Source organism: Chionomys nivalis, chromosome 10, assembly GCF_950005125.1.
Source record: "Chionomys nivalis chromosome 10, mChiNiv1.1, whole genome shotgun sequence".
In the NCBI taxonomy this organism is placed as follows: domain Eukaryota; kingdom Metazoa; phylum Chordata; class Mammalia; order Rodentia; family Cricetidae; genus Chionomys; species Chionomys nivalis.
In genome coordinates, this window is record NC_080095.1 from 40237343 (window position 1) to 40259121 (window position 21779).

At 48.2% G+C, this 21779-nt stretch overlaps 1 protein-coding gene and 1 non-coding gene across 2 annotated transcripts; both read right to left on the reverse strand.

Annotated features, from left to right (window-relative positions):
- Nucleotides 1–9234: 9234 nt before the first annotated feature.
- Vrtn (vertebrae development associated) lies at nt 9235–11391 on the reverse strand. Its single transcript, XM_057783409.1, has one exon. The coding sequence runs from the start codon at nt 11389–11391 to the stop codon at nt 9235–9237; it is 2157 nt and encodes a 718-aa protein (XP_057639392.1).
- Nucleotides 11392–14223: 2832 nt separating this feature from the next.
- On the reverse strand, nt 14224–14348 carry LOC130883227 (small nucleolar RNA SNORA24). The gene has a single exon (XR_009057923.1). It is a non-coding gene; the product is annotated as a small nucleolar RNA SNORA24 (small nucleolar RNA).
- Nucleotides 14349–21779: the final 7431 nt, after the last annotated feature.

A 21779-nucleotide genomic window follows, 5' to 3' on the forward strand; every position in this document is an offset into this window, starting at 1 on the left:
AACTACAGAGAAACCCTGTCTCAAAAAAAACCAAAAAAAAAAAAAAAAAAAAATTTTAAAAAGTACACAGAATGCCCTTTGCCTAGTTTCCTCTGCTGTTAATGAATCATTGAGGTGAGGTAAAAACAGCAGAATCTTGTCGGCCAGCCTGTGGGACTTACCCATATTTCACCAAGGTTCTCCTAATGTCCTTTTTCCTTTGTGCATCGAATCCAGGGTCCACACCCTACCAAGCTGTCTAGTGTCTATAGTCCCCTTTAATCTGAGAAAGTTTCTCAGTTTTGTTCTACATGATCTTGATATTTCCATTTTGTTTTTGAGACAAAGTCTCACTATGTAGCCTTGGCTTCCGGGAACTCACTCTGTAGACCAGGCTGGCCTCGAACTCACAGAGATCCACTTGCCTCTGTCTTCCTGGTGCTAGGACTAAAGGTGTGCACCACCATGCCCAGCTTGGCTGGTGTTTTCTCAGGATTAAATTGAGAACACAAATCTCTGGCAAGAATTCTACACAGCAGGCTGAAGAGATGGTTCACTGGCTGTTCTTCCAGAGGACTGGGATTTGATTCCCAGCACCCACAGGGCAGCCCACAATCATCTGTAGCTCTGGTTCCAGGGGATCCAACGCCCTCTTCTGGCCTCTATGGGCACTGCACTCATGTGGTACATGGACATACATGGCAGGCAAAACACACTTACGTATAAAATAATACAATAAAATAATAACCTTTAAATAAATTGGAGGGATCATTCAGTGGTTACATGCACTCATATATACTCACACATATGCAAATAATTTTAAAAAAACAATTAGGGGCTGGAGACATGGCTGAGCTGTTAAGAACACTTGTTGGTCTGACAGAGAACCTGGCTTCAATTCCTAGCACCTACGTGGTAGTACACGACCATCTGTAAGTCCATTTCAGAGGCTCTGACAGCTTCTTTCTGGCCTCGGAAAGCACTGCACACACATAGTGCACAGACACACATGCAGGCCAAACATAAAAATAAATAAATTTTAAAAATTAAAATAGTTTTTTATTAAAAGGGGCTAAACTGGGGGTGGGCGGTGCATAGCTCCGCTCAGTGATAAAGTTCTTGCCTAATGTACACCACCCAGGACTGAAGGCCTAGTTATTAAAGGAAAAATGAGGGGTGGGGGGAAGGAGGGAGAAGAGAAGGAGGCAGGGAGGGAGGAGAGAAGGACCTGTCTAGTGTGTATGCGGGGGAGATTAGTTGGGAGTTCATCCCGGTCTAATGCGACGATGAAACGAAAGGATGGAGTCTATATTTAGAAGGTAAGAATCATAGCCACGTTAATTAGACCCTGCAGATTGTGATTTTAATTGGTGTGCAGTCGGCCTGGACAGCGCCAGGTTTGAAAGCACCCTGGTGATTATGTTTGTCTACAGGTGAGGGGCAGGACAGCCCATCACTTGTTCTACACCATCCTCAGGGAAAGTGCCCAGTGTCTCTCAGGCCTTCCTCCCAGCTCTCAACCACAGCTCCCACAGGGAGAAGTCAGTGTGATCAGTCAGTGAACACCCCAATCCAAAAGCAGGGGGCAAGAAGGCAAAAGATTGCTTTAACATGATACAAAGAACAAGGGGCTGGAGAGACGGCTCAGAGGTTAAGAGCATTGACTGCTCTTCCAGAGATCCTGAGTTCAATTCCCAGCAACCACATGGTGGCTCACAGCCATCTATAATGAGATCTGGTGTTCTCTTCTGGCATACAAGCATACATGGAAGGAATATTGTATACATAATAAATAAATAAATCTTTAGAAAGCTGACATTTTGAATTGTTTGCAGCCTGTAAGTACTGGAGACAAATCTCTATACAACAGTCTCACCCTCATGGGGTTTTCCACCAGGCCTTACATTCTCAGTTCCTTCCTTCCTCAGTTCCCCCAATCAGCACATTGCTTGTGGGTTTTATTTTTAGTGCTGGGGACCAAACTGTGAGCCTTGTGCTGGACAAGCACTCTACAGCAGCCTTTGCCCTGAGTTTTAGTTTTTATTTTCTGGTTATGGATGTTTTGTCTTCTTGTATGTCTGTGTGCTACTATATGACGGCCGAGGCATTGGAGTCACAAATGGTTGTGAGCTGCCATGCGGATGCTGGGAATCAAACCCAGGACTTCTGGAAGCAGACAATGCTCTTAACCATGGGCCTCTCTACCTCCCACCCCCTGCTAAGTCTTTGGAAACCTTACCCAACTCCCAGCAGAAGCAGGCTTGTTTCTTTCTTTTTTTTTTTTAATTTATTTTTTATTATGTATACAGTATTCTCAGTATTCTGTCTGCAGGCCAGAAGAGGGCACCAGATCTCACTACAGACAGTTGTGAGCCACCATGTGGTTGCTGGGAATTGAACTCAGGACCTTTAGAAAGAGCAGGCAGTGCTCTTAACCAGTGAGCCATCTCTCCAGCCCAGCAGGCTTGTTTCTATACCAGTCAAGAGCCCTGATCTCATTATAGATGGTTGTGAGCCAAATATGTGGTTGCTTGGAATTGAACTCAGGGCCTCTGGAAGAGCAACCGATGCTCTTAACCTCTGAGCCATCTCTCCAGCCCCTCTTTCTTCTGTCTTTATGCAGCGACCTCCGATCAGGACTCTTTTGTATTCATTCTTTTCTGGAACTAATTATTATTTTTTTATTACTAATAGGGGGCACACATGTGGTAGGCGGAGAACAATTTTATAGGATCTATTCTCTTCTTACACCTTTTTGTGGGTTCTGAGGATCAAACTCAGGTTTGTAGGTCAAGTGTCTTTACCCACTGAGCTGTTCCAGCTGGGTGTGGGTGTGGAGGTTTATTCCTTTCATCTCTATGTTTGGGAGGCAGAGGCAGACGGATCTCTCTGAATTTCAGGCCAGTCTGGTCTATATAGGAAGTTCCAGGTCTACACAGTGAAACCTTGTATGAAAAACAAACACAAACAAACGAGCAAAAAAACCACTGAGTCATTTCACTGGCCCTGTTTTTAAGACAGGGTCTCGTATATCCTAGGCTGGCTTCAAATTGCTGTGTGGCTGAAGATGACCTTGACCTCCTGACCCTCTAGCCCCTACTCCCTGAGTCCTGGAGTGTAGGTGTTCACCACCACACCCAGTTAGTTCTTACGGACCTGAAGAGCAAACCTAGGGCCTTGCACATGCTCAGCCAGCAGCCCACCAACCGAGCCACATCCAGGGTCCTACCCCTACTTGGTAACCACGGATGGAACAAATGAGGCACCTAAAAGCCCACAGACACCAGCATCCTTTCTGTCTTCACAAAGCTGAGCTCTGAAGATCAGTGCAAACCCACGGCATCTGACATGGATACAATCATACAACATAGTCGTGTCCCCAATTCTGACTTCCGCCAAAATCAGGGAACGTAGAAATGATCAAAACTCACAAGTCACAGAAGGCAGAGGCTCATCTCTGATCCAGGCTGGCCTGGGGAATTTGGGAAGGGAACCCAAAATCATTCATTTCTGTCCAGGATCTCCATCACTCCCAACTCCCACAACCTGGCTTTTCCTCCTCCCAGCCCCCGTCCCAATACTGATGGCGGCTGATATCTGGAACCATGGTGGAAGCACTGGGGAAGACCTTGGTGTGTGGCCTTTCTACCTTCAGCCACCCCCGTGGTCACCCCAGGCAGAGTGACGACTTTCTGAGCATCTCCTGAGTCTCCTCCTAGCAGCCTTCGATGCCCCCAGCACTCTGCTCAGCTCTGAGCCAGAGTTAAGCGGATTCCATGCTATTTTCAAAGTCATCTTCTGTGGAAAATTTTTTTTACACCATTAAACCTACTCTCTGCTGCTCTTTATTTCCCTAAAAGCTCCACTCCTCCTCGTCCATGAGGTAAATAGCAATCGGAACACTTAGGAACCTGCTTGGACACCCTACAGGTAACCCTGGCATCAGTAGATCAGGTGACTTGCTGGGAGAAGTGGGGCAGACAGCACGCAGTGCTGCGGTGGGCTCCTCTCTCTGCATGCACTAAGCCTGGCTTCTTAGCTTCCTGATCCTTCCCAAGGACCGCTGTGCCAGAGCTGTCCCTCGGATTAGCAGCCTTCATATATACTCAGCACACTGAAGTCAGGCTTGAGCAGGCGTCAAAGTCAGTGTTTTGCACATACTAAACAAGCACTCTACCACTAAGCTACACTGCAGTGTCCCACCTCCCCCGCCCCAGCCTCCTGAGCAGCTATAGGTTGGGATGATCAGGATGAACCCAGAAGCCAGGCAAAACCCACACCTGCTTCCTGGTGAACTCACTCAGTTTGCACATTTCATATAGAAACCTATGGGCTGGGGAAATGGCTCAGTGGTTAAGAACACCGCCTCCTCTTCCAGAGGACCTGGGTTCGATTCCCAGTACTCACATGGCAGTTCACAAGTATCTGTAACTCTACTTCTGGGGATATGGTTCCCTTATACAGACATATATGCAGGTAAAACACCAATGCAAGAAAGGAAAGAAACCTATGTGACCTGCCAACCACAGAGGCTTGCCTGCCAACAGCTTTGGAGAAATTAAAGCTAAGTGACCTCTCCAGAGATCCCTGGATGGATTATATCTGCCAGGACAGGCTGGCCAGTGATATAAGACCTTTGCTCAGTGGAAAGGGCAGGGATAGACAAAAGAAAGGATTCTCTGGGTATCTGGCAAAGCCTGTGCTGCTCCCACAGACATGGAATGGAGAAGTAGAAGAGAATAGACTAGGCTAGCCCCTGGCCAGCTCAACCGATATCTGGATGCTATAGAGCAGATTACCCAGAGAAGAGCGATTTAGCGGGGACTGAGAGCATGAACAGTTGAGTGGCAGCTGGTGAGGTCAAGGCACAACTGAGCCTTCCAGGAAGGGAAGTTAGCGGTCACTCAGGGCCTGAGAGCCACCATTAATCCCAAGGAAGGCTTTCTCAGCCTCTGATTTTCTTTTGAGATGGAGTATCCTTATCTATGTAGCCCAGGCTTGCCTCCTCCTCTGCTTCGCATAGGCTGAGATTACAGGCATATACCACCACACCTGGCTCGTTCTCAAAGAGAACTATTTGAGCCGCAAATCGTGTGCCATGACAGACAAGATAATCTCCGTGAAAAGACTGATTTCCTCAGAGGGAAATGCGGAAATAAAAGGGAAATTAATCCCGTTAATCTTTAGGCTGATTTTTAAATTACATTTGTTTGTTTATTGGTGTGGTTGTAAGCGTGTGTCACATCATTCGTGTGGAGACCAGAAGACAACTTGTCGGGGTCGGTTCTCTCCATCACGTGGGTCCCAGGGACCAGACTCAGACCCTCAGCCTCAATAGCAAGTGCCCTGACGGAGCCATCTCACCTGACGTAGGGTCAAAGTTTCTCAGACAGAGTCTCACTACACAGCCCTGCCGGCATGCAACCTACAGAGATCCCCTTGAAGGTGGGCCTCAAACTCAGATCCACCTGCCTCTGCCTTGGGAGGGATGGGGAAACTTTCATATTTAAAATATTCTTTCTGGGTGACTGGAGAGATGGTCCAGCAGTTAGGAGCACTGGCTGCTTTTCCAAAGGATGGGGCTCCAATTCCCAGCACCAATGTGGTGGTTCACAACTGTCTATAACTCTAGTCCAAAGGGACCTGACAGCCTCTTCTGGTCTCTGTGGGGATCAGGTGGACATGTGGTACATAGACGTACATGCAGACAAAACACCCAAATACGTAAAATAATAAATTTAAATAAACAAAATAAAACTTTCCCTTAGAGCCACATAGAATGTTGCACTAGGTTTTATTTTCCTCCATCGGTATTCAGTCAGGGTGGAAAGTGGCACCAATAAACCACAAGTAATTTCAACAAATGTTCATCCTCACACCAGCATGAAGCCTGGTTGGTGTGGTGGTGCACGGCTTTAGTCCCAGCACTTGGGAGCAAAGGCAGTCAGGGATCCCCGAGTTCAAGGCCAGCTGGTCTGCGTAGTTAAGTTCCAGGACAAGCAGGGCTGTACAGTGAGACTGAGCGTGAATGTGGCTTAGGTCCCTTTGCCTTACTAGGCAGATTCGAAGGGGAACAGGTTCTTCAGCACCTTAATAAACGGAGTTCTGCAGGCACAGTCATTTCCCAATGATGCCGACACCTTATTTGCATTTTTCCCCCCAACAGAAGTTAAAATTTCTGCTGTAAGTTTAGGGACCCATGCTGGATTTGGATAAAATTGTCTTCCTATCTCAGGACCCTAGTGTGTCTTACTGGAGAGTAGCCCCGAGCAAGCGCCTCAGGCATTTGCCCACCCTCCACGCCTCGAGAACTCAGACTGGGAGCGGCTCCTAATTCATCTCTTAGTATGGGGAGCTGGATGATGCCTACTATACCGTGAGTAGATCTGAGTGGAAATCTGGAATCCACATTCCTGACAAGCCCCTCCCCCTTTCCTCCGGGTAGCAATCCCCGGGTATGTTTTGCATCGCCCACACTGGGTAAATGGTTATCCATTGAGCTGCATCCAAAATTCCATGTTTTTAGATTTCACGAGGATACTTTACTCCCAACCTCAAAGGGCCTGCTCTGGTGCCTAGTGTAAGCAAGAAAATGTAGAGTTTCGGCCATCTCATGAAGGCTACTTCATGATCAAAATGAATTGCACTGGACTGCCACCTGCTGGCTAAAGGTTGCCACTGCAAGTTAGATTAAATTTTCCCCCTGATCCAGTCCTTTCACCAAATCCTCAGCCGTGGCAGGGCTTCAGTGGACAGCCCAGAGCTCAATCAAGAGCGTAAAATCGAGAAATAACAGGATTCTTGGGTGAGTCTGTGGGAAGAGAGAGAAGCATACGGGAGAAAGAAGAGTCATTCGGGTGAGGAATAAGCTCAGTGGTAGACAGGGGCTGAACTCTGGGGGCCCTTACTAGTTTGGAATTTGAGTGGAGGTAGTCGATTTGGAAAACAAAACAATGTAAAGGCAAGCTGTTGCCGGCACAGATTAACAGGGCGGATGTAAAGATGGAGGGGGAAAAAACTAGCCTATGAGAAGTATTAAATATTTCTGATTAGGTTTGCAAAAACCAGATCTCACAGGATTAACAGTAAGAAAAGAAAAACCCCATTCCATTCTTTCTCTTTTCAAATATTAGCACCTACTATGTGCCTAGAATTAATCTATCATCTATAGAACTCAGTGCTGTTAGCAAAAGAAAAAAAAAAGGTTTTTCAATCTAATGGGGGTATCCAAACATGAAAGCAACAGCAGAAATAAGAACCTACCAGAGAATGCAAAAGGTGATGTTATATGTTATAGTGACTGAGAGATGCTGTGTAGCTGACAGGGAAAGCTTTGGAATTGGAATTTACCGTGGTGGTGGACGCCTGTAATCCCAGCGTTCTGGATGCTGAGGTCATGGTCAGAAGGGGCCTGGGGATGAATAGCTTTAATCCAGCACTCGGGAGGCAAAAGCAGGCAGATCTCTGTTGAGTTCAAAGCCAGCCTGGTCTACGGAACTGTGGTTACACAGTAAGACTGTGTCTAAAACTGACTTTAAAGGGGGGAAGATAGGGAAGATGAGGAGAGGAAGGAGCAAGGAGGAAGAGGGAGGGGGAAGAGAATTTTAGACCAAAGGAGCAAGCGTGGGAAGTACCAGAGCAAAACAGAGAAGCCGTGTTCACATCAGAGGCAGCCAGTGCGACAGGAACACAGCAGGGGAGCACAAGCATAGTGAAGGGGGGAGGAGGTGGGGGCCACTTTATAAAGCCTTTCTCAAGGGAGGAACTTTGTGAAGAAAAGGAAGTCATAGGCACGGGACAGCGGGAAGATCTAATTTCATCAAAATCCCTCTGAAGATCAGGTCATATGGGAGGGGAAGGAGGAAAGTTGTGTTGAACAAAAAGGGAAGATTCAGAATGGAATTTGGATTTGGGGGGGGGGGTACAGGGTTTCTCTGTGGTTTTGGAGCCTGTCCTGGAACTAGCTCTGTAGACCAGGCTGGTCTTGAACTCACAGTGATCCATCTGCCTCTGCCTCCCGAGTGCTGGGATTAAAGGTGTGCGCCAACACTGCCCAGCAGAATTTGGATTTTAAGAAAGGGTCTGAGGATGTAACTCAGTAATGCACAAGGCCCTGGATTCCATTCCCAGCACCACAGCTGGCAGGACTTCATGATGGATTGGAAAATCAAGTCAGGTTCACATGAGTGACAGCAGCTGCAAGAAACTGAGAGGCCCAAAGAAAATCTCTCCCTCATGCCCAAGAGACAAAAGCCCTCATCCGCCTTAGGCCCAGCCTGCCTGGCACACCTAGTATGTGGAGAGGGACACGTTTTATTCAGCCAGGCCAAATTGTCACTTCTAGATCCAGTTCCTAAGAGTCCCACCAGCCGTGGTCCCAAGCATGCACTCTCAGAAGATAGAAACCCCTTAAACTGAAGGGGAACCTGGGAATAGGCAGTCACATCTTAGCCGAACAAATCCCGGAGACCTCAGGCAGTGTGAGAGCAAGACATCACTTTATTTTTTTGGTTTTCCAACTTTGCCGTTGGACAAAGAAAATTCAGTCTCCCATCAGCTTTGTAACCCTGTGTCTCCTGGCCCAAGACGTGACTCAGTGTTTGAGAAGGCTTGGCTCCAGGACAGGTCCCCAACAGTGAGCCAGGCTGGCAGCAACCAGCTGAGACCCCCAGCAGAGAGAGCAGAGCAGGCCCTTCTCTAGGGTTTCCAGTGCCTAGGGGTCTTCCCTGGCTTCGAGGCCACCGTGGTTTACTCTATGAAGTCCAGCTGATGATCATGAAGAGCCTGGCACCTTCTCCACTGGCGGCATGAGACAAAGCCACAAACCAGCCTCACATTCAAATCCCTTGTTCCTTTGGAAGACATCTTGAGAAAAAGGGATATCACCCTAAAAAAAAAAAAAAAGTAAAGATATATTGTGCCTCATTGGAGATAATGGCCATGCTGTGATACTCTTTGTGGGACCAGGAAGAGCTACAGGCAGCCGTGGCACAACCGTAACTTCCACAACCACTGGCAAGGGGGTCCTGCCCAACCCACCTTAATGGAAAAAAAAAAACTCAACGCAATAAAAATATATGACCAGCCAACAACCAAAGAGTCAATTGATACTTCTGTAGCTTTCATTAGAATAGGTGGTCCATTTCCTCCTCTCCACCCAAGCCAGGAAATTATGGAAGACAAAGCGAAGGGCATCCTGGCCAAGCCAGGAGACACCTCAAGTCTCCCTTTCTCAGGCTCTGTGTCACCTCTCTGTCAGCCGTCAACAAGCGTGAGGCCTTCAAAGAGTGCCCGCTTCCACATATAGTAAGTGGAGCGGGCAGTGAGGGGGAAGCGAGCTTGGAACTCCTTGTAGGAGGGGAAAGTCTTGGACTGGAAGCGCTTCTGCAGGAACAGCTTGGCTTGGGCCTTGAACCTTGTGGTGGTCAGCATGTCCATCACCAGCACCTGGCCATCTCTGCCACCTGCCGCTGCCGCCGCTGCCACAGTCTGGCCTGACAGGGACCCACTGTGGGGTTGGCCCTGGGTCATAGCTGTCTCCTGAATGGCCCCCTCTCTAGAAGGCTCTCTCTGGGCATCTTCTGGGGAGGTTTCTGAAGAAGCGACCACTGGCAGTGTCTCCACCTGATGACCAATCACAGATGTTACATTCTCAACAGCTTCTATCTGCCATTCATCTGGCTTCTGCCAATCCTTTGGCTTCTGCCTCCTTCGACCCAGAGAGGAGGCCTGCATCCTGGGCCATCCCCGGGAAAGACTTTTCCATACCCAAAAAGTGGAGGGTAGCAGGCTAGGGTAGCGGAGGCGGAAGCGACAGAAAGGCAGGTGCCCACTAAGTACCTGTTTGCGGGCAGCCCTGCGTAGTCGCCTCTGCCAACGAGACAGGGGCATCCTTGCGGGTATGAGCCGCTGGGAAGTTGGAGGGCCTCCAGCTGCTGCTTTCCCGGTCCCCTCTTCTCCCACCTCACCCTTCGAAGAGAGCAGGGCCTCGTCCCCAACATCTATTGGGGGTAGAGACTCAGTGGTTTCAAGAACTGGAGCCAGCTTGAAACTGGGGCTCCTCCTGAGGGCCTTCCGCCTCCAGTTATAGTAGGTGGACCTCGAGATGCCAGGGAACCTGCATTTGAAGCAGCGATAGGGTACCAGTTTGTTCAGAGAGATGCAATGTTCCAGGTACGACTTGGCGCGCTGCATTAAGACCATGCTAGGGCTTGACATAGCTGCTGCCGCTGGGGAACACCCCAGACCCTCGGCAGCCTTCTTCCCTGGCAGACTCTCCAGCTCTGGCACAGCCAGGGCCTCCGTGGGGGGAGCAGCCGGGACCAGAGCTGAATAGGCACCAGAGCCCAGCAACTCGTGCTTCCAGGCATAGTAGGTAGAACGGGAGATCTCAGGGAATCTCTGCAGGAACTGCTGCAATGGCACAAGGCCCCCACGGTAGAAGCTGTCCTGCAGGAAGTGCTTGGCAGAGAAGCGGGTGGCCACCTTCTGCCGGTGCTCCTGGGTCTGCCGCCGCCAGCGGTAGAAGGTGCTCTTCGTGATGCTGGAGCGGTCACAGAGGTGGGAGTAGCTAAGGCCAGGTTCATGGTTGAGCAGTTCCAGGGTTTTGGCTGGTGGTAGCAGAGGACCTAGGATCGGAGGAGTGGGGTCCAGGGTAGCGGCACCGTCAGCCTCCACCTCTTCCAGCCCAACCACCGGGGCAAAATACTGATGACGGAAGAGGTGGTTAGTAAGGGGCTGGCCAGCCCACATGATGTGCAACATGGAGGTCACCTGGGTGCAGGGGCGCGGCCTGATAACGCGGTTAAAATAGGGTCGAATCTTGACATTGCGCATGGGGTAGATGGAGTAGATATTGCGCTGAAGGATGGACGCGAGGGCATACAGGTGCCACACGTTGGAGAAGCTGGTGGGGAAGCACGTGGCCTTGACGTCGGCATCAAAGATGGCTTCCAGTGTGGCAGAGGACAGGTTGGTCATCTCAGGGGACTCCTCGGAGCACAGGGAGTAGCGCACAGCCTGCAGCATCACCTTGGAGTCGATCATGCCCTGGAGGTAATAGTGCCGGTGCAACAGCATCTCCACCACGGTGCGGGCCCGCAGCTCCAGGCTGAGGCCCGTGTGCCCCCACAACAACATGCTGGCTGCTTCGAACAACAGGCTCCCCTCCCCCTTGCACACCAAGGGCAGCATGTTCTGCGGAGCATCCTCTGGATACAGGCTCAGGGCCACAGAGTCCACCTCCAGCACCTGGGGCTCAAGGCCACCCTTCTGACAGACCGGGAGGGTGAAGGAAGATAAGACCTGCTTGGCCTCCAGGGCAGCACTGATGAGACCTTCCAGGCCCTCGGACTCCACTGCCTCCTGCAGATCCCGCAACACCTGCTGCACCAGCTGATCCCGAGAGGGCATCCTGACAGGGCAAAGGAGAGGGGGCAGAGGTCAAAACAAGATGACTGTGATACCCAACAATAGCGGGTACCCTGTGAGCTCCTGTACCTTCTCCCTAGAGCAATGGTTCTTAACCTGTGGGTTGTGACCCTTTTGGGAGTCAAATAATTCTTTCACAGGGGTCGCCTATGACCGTGGGAAAACACAAAGATTTCCATTATGACTCAAAACAGTAGCAAAATTAGTGAAGTATCAATGAAAATAATTTCACAGTTGGAGGTCACCACGACATTAAAGGTTGCAGCACTGGGAAGGCTGAGAACCACTCTCCTAGACACAGTGTCCCCCAGTCTCCCAGAAGAGATAGCAGCTAATTCTGCCTTGGCTTTGTCTAGTCACTCAGTGGTTCTGAGGAAAAGCACAGTCTCTGGAACTTGGCTTTGAATCCTGGTACTGATGTGAGTTTGGCAAAGCACTTAAGCTTCTGGCTTCTGCCTCCCCCTCCCCCATGTAACATGGGAGTTCCTACCTTAGAAAACCTATGAGCTCAACTAATATAATGGACTGGGAAAGGCAGGAGGATCATGAATTCAAGGCCAGCCTGGGCTACCTAGCCAGATTCTATGTAAAAATAGACAGGCACAGACACTTATCCCTCAGCACAGCAGCAGACACACAGCAAAGCTGTAGAGGATGTTGGTTCCCATGCATCGTCTTTTAATACGTGCATCATATACAGCAGATGCATAAACTTCACCTCGACCGGGCATGGTTGTGAATGCCCTTAATCCTAGCACTCATCTGGGAGGTAGAGGCAGACAAATCTCTGCAAGTTCCAGGTCAGTCAGGGCTACAGAGTGAAATCCTGTCTCAAAATAAATAAATATAGAAACAAATTATCTTTGTAGGGGTTCAAGACTTATGATCACATGAGAGACAAATCTAAAACAATGATCCCAAACTATAGTCCCAGGTTCCTCGTAAATTATTTTGAGAATAATACTTAGACATACCATAATTACTTTACACAAGGACATAATTTGCCTTCTTTTTCGAGGCAGGGTTTCTCTGTGTAACAGCACTGGCTGTCCTGGAACTCACTCTGTAGGCCAGGCTGGCCTCGAACTCACAGAGATCGGCTGCCTCTGCCTCCCTGTGTGCTGGGATTAAAGACGAGTGGCACCACCACCCAGCAGAGTTTGCCTTCTTATCTGATTTGAATAAAACCATGTTATTGTATGATTCGTAGAGAGCTTCCTCCTATATTCCCAGCACGCTGGAAACTAACGCAGAATGAGTACCATGAGGTTGAAGCCATCGCAGACTACAAAGTGAATTCCAAGCCAGTTTGGGCTAACAGTGTGGAAACCAATCTTTTCTATAAAGAGAACAGCATCTAATTATACCAGAAGTCCCATTCTTCCCCCTGACATCCCAAGAATGCCCTTGGAGGTAGGGCCTTTTGTCACACTGAGCAGGAAGAATGTCTCCTCTAGACTATTATAGTTCAGAGGTCTATGATGAATTAGCTGCTTTCAGCGTGGGACATTCTTATGTAGACAAGGCTTGCCTCAGACTCAGTCGGCCTCTTGCCTCTGCCTCTCAGGGCGGGGATTGGAAGTGTGCACCACGCCCTATAGAGCAATTTTTTAAAAGCATAGTTGGGAGTTTATTAAGGTTTCATGCGATGAGTTGTGGCACAAGGTTTTAATCTCAGCTCTTGGGAGGTAGAGGCAGGTGGATCTCTGTGAGTTAAAGGCCAATCTGGTCTTCAGAGTGAGTTCCAGGACAGCCATGACTACAGAGAAACCCTATGATCTTGGGGGAAAAAAAGAAAAAGGAAGGAAGGGAGGGAGGGAGGGAGGAAGGAAGGAAGGAAGGAAGGAAGGAAGGAAGGAAGGAAGGAAGGAAGGAAGGAAGGAAGGAAGGAAGAAAAGGAAGAGTTTTGACTGGGTGGTGGTGTCACACACCTTTAATCCCATCACTTGGGAGGTAGAGGCAGGTGGATCTCTGTAAATTTAAGGCCAACCTGGTCTACAAAGTGAGTTCCAGGACAACTAGAACTGTTACACAGAGAAATCCTGGTTTGAAAAACTAAAAGAGTTTTACTATAGATTTAAAGACAAATCAGAGAAAGGCTTGGGAAAATGGCCTGCCCAAGAGGGCTGGCCAGAATACTACTGTTAGCAAGAGACTTACGGACATTTTTTTTAAATTACTCACCAACCAAGCTTTATTTTGGTTTATGAAAATTTTATTTATTTATTTATTATTTAGTGGTTTTTCAAGACAGGGTTTTCCTATAGCTTTGGCACCTGTCCTGGAACTAGCTCTCATAGACCAGGCTGGCCTCAGACTCACAGAGATCTGCCTGTCTCTGCCTCCCGAGTGCTGAGATTAAAGGCATGCTCCACCCAACTATAAAAATTTTATATGAAGTCGGACGGTGGTGGCGCATGCCTTTAATCCCAGCACTCGGGAGGCAGAGGCTGGCGGATCTCTGTGAGTTCAAGGCCAGCCTGGTCTACAAGAGCTAGTTCCAGGACAGGCTCCAAAACCACAGAGAAACCCTGATTCGAAAAAACAAAAACAAAACAAAACAAAACAAAAATTTATATGAAATTGGACTTCATTGAAAAGAGTGCCGTATTATAATTAACAATACTCATTTCCAAGATTGAAATGTGAAGACCCCTTGTAAGGTGCCTGGAAGATCTCAGCCACTATTACTTTGCTTTAAACAATACCTTAGCGTGTCTTCCATCACCCAACAGCAATGAATTCAGGTTACCTAGAAACATACATTCAAGAGTAGTTTAGAATATATCCAATTTCCTGGCACCACACAGACTCAGATGTTCCTTGTTCAAGTCAGAATCTGAAACCAGTTAAATGGTGACAACCTTGGCAATAACAAGAACATGCTCTCCATGGCTAGGAAGTGACTGCTGGCCGGCAAGGCCCAAGGATACACGGAACTGCCGAACAGCACAGTAAGGCGTGGCAGCACAGGTCTGTAACCCCGGCTCTGTAAAGCTGAAACACGGGGGTTTAGATTCAAGGTCAACTCTAATCCCAGCACTCAGGAGGCAAGGGCAGGTAGACCTCTGAGTTTGCGGCCAGCTTGGTCTACAGAGACCAAGTGAATTCCAGGACAGCCAGAACTGTTAAACGGAGAAACCCTGTCTCAAAAACAATAAAATAGGGGGCTGGAGAGATGGCTCAGTGGTTAAGAGCATTGCCTGCTCTTCCAAAGGTCCTGAGTTCAATTCCCAGCAACCACATGGTGGCTCACAACCATCTGTAAAGAGATCTGGCGCCCTCTTCTGGCCTTCAGGCATATATGCAGACAGAATATTGTATACATAATAAATAAATAAATATTTAAAAAAAAATAATAATATAAATAAAGGAATTAAAGTCTGATTTTCCTAATTTCTCCCCCAACCAAACAGCGTATGAAGACAGACTGATGAGGATCTACCAAACTGGTATTGCAGATGTCCAGGAAAAAAAATTAAATGATTCTTCCTTTTTCTTTTGACTGCAGAAATCTGTTTTAAATTAGTGCTAAGGCTCAAACCTAGGGCCTTGAACGTACCAGTGGTGAATTCTACCACTGAGCCTTGTCCAGCCTTGGAAAAGCTACTTTTCATATCAGTGGTTATCTGTTACTATTTAATTTTTACTTTGTTTTTATTCAATATTAAGAGTTGAACCCAGGACCTTCCTTGAACATGCAAGACTGGAGTCCTCAACTCCTTGGTTTTAAGTTTGAATATAGTATACGTTGAGATATTAGCTATATAAACAAACTCTCCAAGTTCCTCATTTAAAGAGCTAAGGGAGATCTCGAAACTTAAAAAAAGTTAGGGGCTGGTGAGATGGCTCAGCGGCTAAGAGTACTGCCTGCTGTTCCAGAGGTCCTGAGTTCAATTCCGAGCAACCACATGGTGGTTCACAACCATTTGTAATGAGATCTGGTGCCCTCTCACCTGCAGAACACTGTATATTTAATGAATAAATAAATCTTAAAAAAAAAAAAAGTTGGGAACTGCGGTCCTGGAATATATGGTCTTACACAGGGGCAACAAGGAGGACCCCATGGTGTGGAGGATTGTTGGATGGGGACTGCTTGCATTCTAAACCTGAGAGAAGCGCAGCAGAGTAGGAATGACTGGGATAGCTCGGGGCACTTGTCTAGCATGAGGGAGACCTCATGCTCAATCCCCAGAATTGCGAGAAAAGAAAACAGATGGTAGGCGGGCGGACATGGATGATAGCTTAGTTGGTACAGTGTTGGCCCAGAAACCTGGGCCTGAGCTCAGAGTATAAGACTCCATGTTAAAAAGTCAGGGGAAGTGGCACATACCCTTACAGTCAGAACAATCCCTGAGGCTTGCTGGCCAGCCAAGCTAGCTGAATCAGGGGGCTCCAGGCTCAAGAGAACCAATCCCCACAAGGAAGATGAAGAGCAATGCAGGAAAGACACCCCGTATCATTAAACATACAACACACAGAGCAACAGACACGTGTGCACACACACACACAGACACACTCAAACACACTCTCACACACATACACAGATAGACACACACGCAAACATACAGCCAAGCCTGATTATATGAGATCTGGGTTTAATTCCCGCAACCCACATGATAGAAAAGACTCTGGGAACTGTCTTCTGACCTCCACATGTGTGCTATAGCATATAGGCCCACTATATACAAAATAAATTAATGTAATAATAATTTTTAAAAAGTAATCCAGGAGGGCTGGAGGGATGGCTCAGTGGTTAAGAGCACTAACTGCTCTTCCAGAGGACCCGGGTTCAATTCCCAGCACCCACATGGCAGCTCACAACTGTCTGAAGATCCAGTTGCAGGGGATCTGACACCTTCACACCAATGAACACAAAATAAAGTTAAATAAACCATAAAAAAAATTAAAAAGAAAAGTAATCCAGGGCTTCATTTCTATGGAGCGATACCTTACTCAGCCTGGGGGTGTGGGGGTGATGACCCTGCCTCAAGGTAGGGATGAGATAGACTTAATTGACTTCCCAGAGGAGGTCTTACCCTCTCTGAGGAGTGGATGGGGGTGGGATGGGGGAAGGTGAGCAGGAGGAGAGGAGGGAGAGGGAACTGGGATTGGCATGGAATGAATGAATAAATGAATGAGCCGGGCGGTGGTGGCGCACGCCTTTAATCCCAGCACTCGGGAGGCAGAGACAGGCGAATCTCTGGGAGTTCGAGACCAGCCTGGTCTACAAGAGGTAGTTCCAGGACAGGCTCCAAAGCTACAGAGAAACCCTGTCTCGAAAAACCAAAAAAAAAAAAAAAAAAAAATGAATGGCTAATTCTGGGATCAACAGTGGGAACATTTGTTGTTCTCGCCAATGACTCAGGTTCAATTCTTAGCATCCACATGGCAGTCCACAACCACTATAACTCCATAACAGGTCCAGGGAATCCAACACCCTCTTCTGACTTCCACAGGCACCAGGCACGCGTGTGGTGGTACAGACATACGTTCAAGCAAAACACTCATACATATACTTGGAAAACCAAAACAACAACAACAACAACAACAACAACAAAAATAAGTCCTTGATTTTTGCTCTTCTGTTTTGAGACAGGGTTTCTCTGTGTAGCCAGGGCTGTCCTGGAACTCACTCTGTAGACCAGGCTGGCTACAAACTCACAGAGATCCATCTACCTCTGCCTGGGATTAAAAGTGTGCACTGCCACCACACTGCACAGGTCCCTCATTTTAAAAAGGGTGTGCAAGGGACTTCGGGGGCTAGAATTCAGCCGAGAGAGCTTACCCAGCATGCAAGAAGCCCTGGATTCCATGCCTACCACCATATAGCATAAACGTGTGTGCTGGCGCTGGCCTCCAATTCCTAATCAGCAACCCCTATACAGCGCTCACCTATACTTCCAGCACGAGGGAGGTGGAGGAGGCAGAAGGATCAACTCCCAAGGTTTTCCTTGGCTACGTATCCAGCTTGACGTTGGTATAGAATATTTCAGACACTATCTCAAAAAGAAAGAAAAGGGTTGGTAGTATCGTTAGCCCCAATTCACAGGCGGAGAAACTGAGGCAATTGGCAGCAGCCTAATTAGTCTAAAAATGTCACAAGTGAATGAGTTCGTTAGCCAGGTGCTGTACTCTCCCGTTTAACCAGACAGTCTCCCTTCCAATACAGGTCGATCACCCTAACTTCAGGAAATCGCCAAGCGGAGGCATTCCGTTGTGGACAGCTTTTTTTTTTTTTTAATATTTATTTATTTTTTTATTTATTATGTATACAATATTTTGTCTGTGAGTATGCCTGAAGGCCAGAAGAGGGCACCAGACCTCATTACAAATGATTGTGAGCCACCATGTGGTTGCTGGGAATTGAACTCAGGACCTTTGGAAGAGCAGGCAATGCTCTTAACTGCTGAGCCATCTCTCCAGCCCAGTGGACAGCTTTTAAATTAGAAAAGAGATGTTTTCTTCTCTGGCTTCGCAGATCTGATTCTCAGAGTCTAACACAATCGCTTTAATTAGTCCCCACCTACAAAGCACTTGCTTCAGCTCGTCAAACTGTAAGCTTAAGAGGTGCACCGGAAGGTAAATTGTAATTGGGTAAAGGTGAGGAGAAAAGCACCAAAGAGATTGCCGGAATTTTACTTGATGGCAAGAAAGAACCTTCCACGTGGTGACGATGAAAATCACCCTTAGTTAACATTATAGGGAGAAAGTCTTCAAAATGTGCATATTAAGAAAAATTTCATAAGAATTATAGCCCCACTGAGTGGTAGAGGCACTCACCTTTAATGCCAGCACTCGGGAGGCAGATCTTTGAGTTCGAGGCCAGCCTGGTCTACAAAGTGAGTTCCAGGACAGCCAGGTATACACAGAGAAAACCTGTCTAGGGAAAGGACACACGTGTATATTAGGAATAATCTGGCATAAACTCACCAATTTCTACCTATACGGTGTTATTTAATCTAGATTTAGATTCTTTCTTGCCTTTTTCCTTGGGGGGAAGGCAGAGTAGGTTTTAATTGCTGCTGTTTAAATGACAGGGTCTCAGGCTGGTCTTGAATGTGAGATAGTTTTGCCTCCTAAATGCGGGATTATAGAAGCACACCTTCAAACTCCTTGTCCCCCCAAAACCTCGACAGAAATTGGCCTTTTGAATCATTTTATCTTTTATGCATTTTACATTTCTGGAAACTCTTATTACAAGGCTGTTGAGATGGCTCAGCTGATAGCGTTTTCTGCACAGGTCTGGCAACTCCGGTTTTATTCCTGGAACCCACATCAGGGTGGGAGAGTTGCTTTTTAGCTGCCACCGTGACACACATGCCCATAAATACATATCAGACACAACGCACATAATACATACGTAAGAATAAATTCAAAAAACTTAAATCTTACCAAAAACTGCACAGAGAAACCCTGTCTTGAAACACAAAAACAAAAATTTAAATTTATGCCGGTGGCACACGGCTTTAATCCCAGCACTCAGTACAGAGGGCAAAGACCAAAAGAACCCTCCCCTCCGAAAAAAATATTACTTTTCTTTGGACTTGGGAGATAAAATTATATACCAATCCTTAGTAGAAAAAGACATAACGCGTGCAATAAAAAGAAACTGAACTCCCAAAATGAGTTTGAAAGACAAAGCTTTTTTCACTGTCAGAAAAATCATCCCAAGAAACAGGATAATGTTCCCTGTTGTTTTTTTTTTTTTTACATGATGTCACTTCTCAAGTGGTGTTATACAGCTGCATGCAAATGAGTGCTTTGAGAAACTTTGCAAACAAAATTAGGAAAATAGCTGCCACTTACTGACTCGGCACTAAATGCATTTAACTTAGGTAATTCAACCCAAGTCTCGAAAAGAACAATTTATGCTTGTCGCTGATTCTTCCTGCTCCCACTCCGTGGAAGTGGATCGTGAGGTTCCCCTGGGTGATCACAAGTCCCTGTGGGCTTTTCTGGGGGTGAACATTTGATTCCAGGTTTTCAGAGGTAATTTTATTGCTCTGTGAGTCTCATCTTCCTCCATGCAGCTACAACTCTACATCATACCTACCCAGACCACGGGCATCAATATTCCTAGCTCACACCTGGAGAAGGGGAGGCTCAGCGGGGGTTAAATTAAGAAAGAACATACAGCTATCAAAAGCTGACTCGACTGCTCTCCTAACTGCTGCAATTCTATCACACAAAAGTCTCTTAAAGCATTCCTATAAATGATCCAGAGAACTTGGCACTTGGAGATGCGCCTAGTCACTTTGTAGACAAGGAAACGAAGAGAGCAAAGCCGACTTGCCTGAATTCCTCCAGTGGTGTCCAGCCCAGCGTCCAGAGAGGCACACTTCCTCTGCACAGACCCACCCCTCCCCACCCTACCGGCTCCTATCCAACAGCATCTTCCCAGGCCTGTTCACACCTGGCACCACCCTATCTCTTTCCTCCGTTCCCCCTCTCCCAGAGAGGAAGAGGTAAGCAGGCAATAACCCGCTTCTGGCTTCCTCAAAGGCGTGCCGAGAGCTGGGTCTAGTGGCACAAGCCTGGAATTCCAGCACTCTTAAGGCTCGAGTTCAAGTCCAGTCTGGTCTACGTAGGGAGACCCTGCTTCTAAAATGAAAATTTTTACAAGCAGCTTCATACGAAACAGGACTGGACCACCAGAAGACAGTCGAGTGGGAAGGGCGGGAGATGCAGGAGGAAGCCCTTAAGTAGCTAACTGGTGATGGGGTTCAGGTGCGGCCCTCTGGCAATGGCGCCCTTCCTGGAGGGTAGGCAGGGCCAACAACATAACTGCTGCCAGGGGCACTGAAGGAATGACTCCAGCCCACGGCTGGCCTCCCTGAATCCCCACATAGCTCCTAGAGAGGGTCCGAGAAAGTACTAAGCCAGAGAGGCCACCCCTGCCTCCGTGATACAGGCTTCGAGTTGGAAGGAGGTAGGAAGGTTTCTCCGCAACATCTTAATGCCTGGAGCGGACCTGGAGCCACAGACGGAATACGTGGACGGGGGCTGCACACTCGATTCCTCACCTTTACCAGGGCCGGCTTCCCTGTCGCCTCGGCTCCCTATCTGCAAGCAGATGGGAGCCGCAGAACCAGGTTCCGGCTCCGATTCCCCTGTATTTTAGGAGAGGTAAATCAGGGCTCTGTGAAGGACCAGGAAGGGAAAACTAACTCCTTCCCGACCAACTGTATCCTGAGCTCCAAGGAGCCCAACTGGGAATCCAGAGCTCTCTGGAAGACCTCCCCTTTGCTCCCTGTCCCTCTCAAAAGCACGCCCTGCAATCTGTAGTCCACTAAACCCCCAAGCATGTGGGCCCACAGACTTTAAGACTCAATAAGGCCCTGGAGTTTGATCCCAGCCAGCCTGGCTTCAATGTCCAGGCTGTGTGACCAAGGGACTCAGCCATCTTGGTTCTTTTCCTGTGTCTTGGAGACCAAACTAGACAATCGCAGGTTTCCTGGGACTCGCTGGTGGGTCCTTTAGATACTGACTTACCAAAGAAAGTCAGCCACCACCAAGAGTAGCTAACGGATGCACCTGAGGCCAACTGAGTGCGGAGCCTCACGGGCTAGCTACCAAGTTCAGTTGCTTTCCTGGACCCTGTGTCTGGAAGTGAAGAAGAGCGAGGGCAGTCTGCACAGTGAAGTGACACTGGTCACCAGGCACCCTTTGGGGTAGTAGAGTAGAGAGCTGGCCCACCTGGGGCTGCAGAAACCAGGGACCTAACCTGAGAAGCTCTGCAGTCCGGGGAGGGGCTGAGGCCATACCATTGTGCCTGCCAGTGGGGAGGGAAGATAGACTAGTCGGTGGGGGGTGGGGAAGGGGCTGGAGGCGTGGGGGTAGGGAGAATTTAAACAATGCCTAAGCGTCCCTGTCCACCACACTTCCGTAGCATCTTCACCGGCGGATCTTAGATCGGAACCCTTTAGTATCCTGAAGGCAACTCCTAGGTGCCTAGGACACCAAGTTGAATGAGGAAACGGCGCCTTCTTAGTTTTTTTTTTGGGGGGGATCCTATTTTACTGACCTCGAGGGTGGTCCAGAGCCCTGGGGAGCATCCACTCTTCTCTCCATCTTCTGGCCTGGGTCATTTAGGCCACCCTCCCGGACTTCCTGGAGAGCGTGGCTCTCTGAGCTGCACTCTCTCACCTCAGTCCCATATCTGTAGTGGACCATTGAGCGTGGACGGCCTACAGCCAACTGGCTGGTGGGGAAGTGGTTTAAGCCACTCCCCCCCAGGAAATCGCCCACCTCCAGGGCTCTGGTCCTAAGATGAAAGAAGTGCAAATTCGGGGGTCACTTCCAATGGTAAAGTGATAGTAGCTATTGTCTTATCCACTGTCCCCCGCTGGGAGTGTTAAAATGCCCTG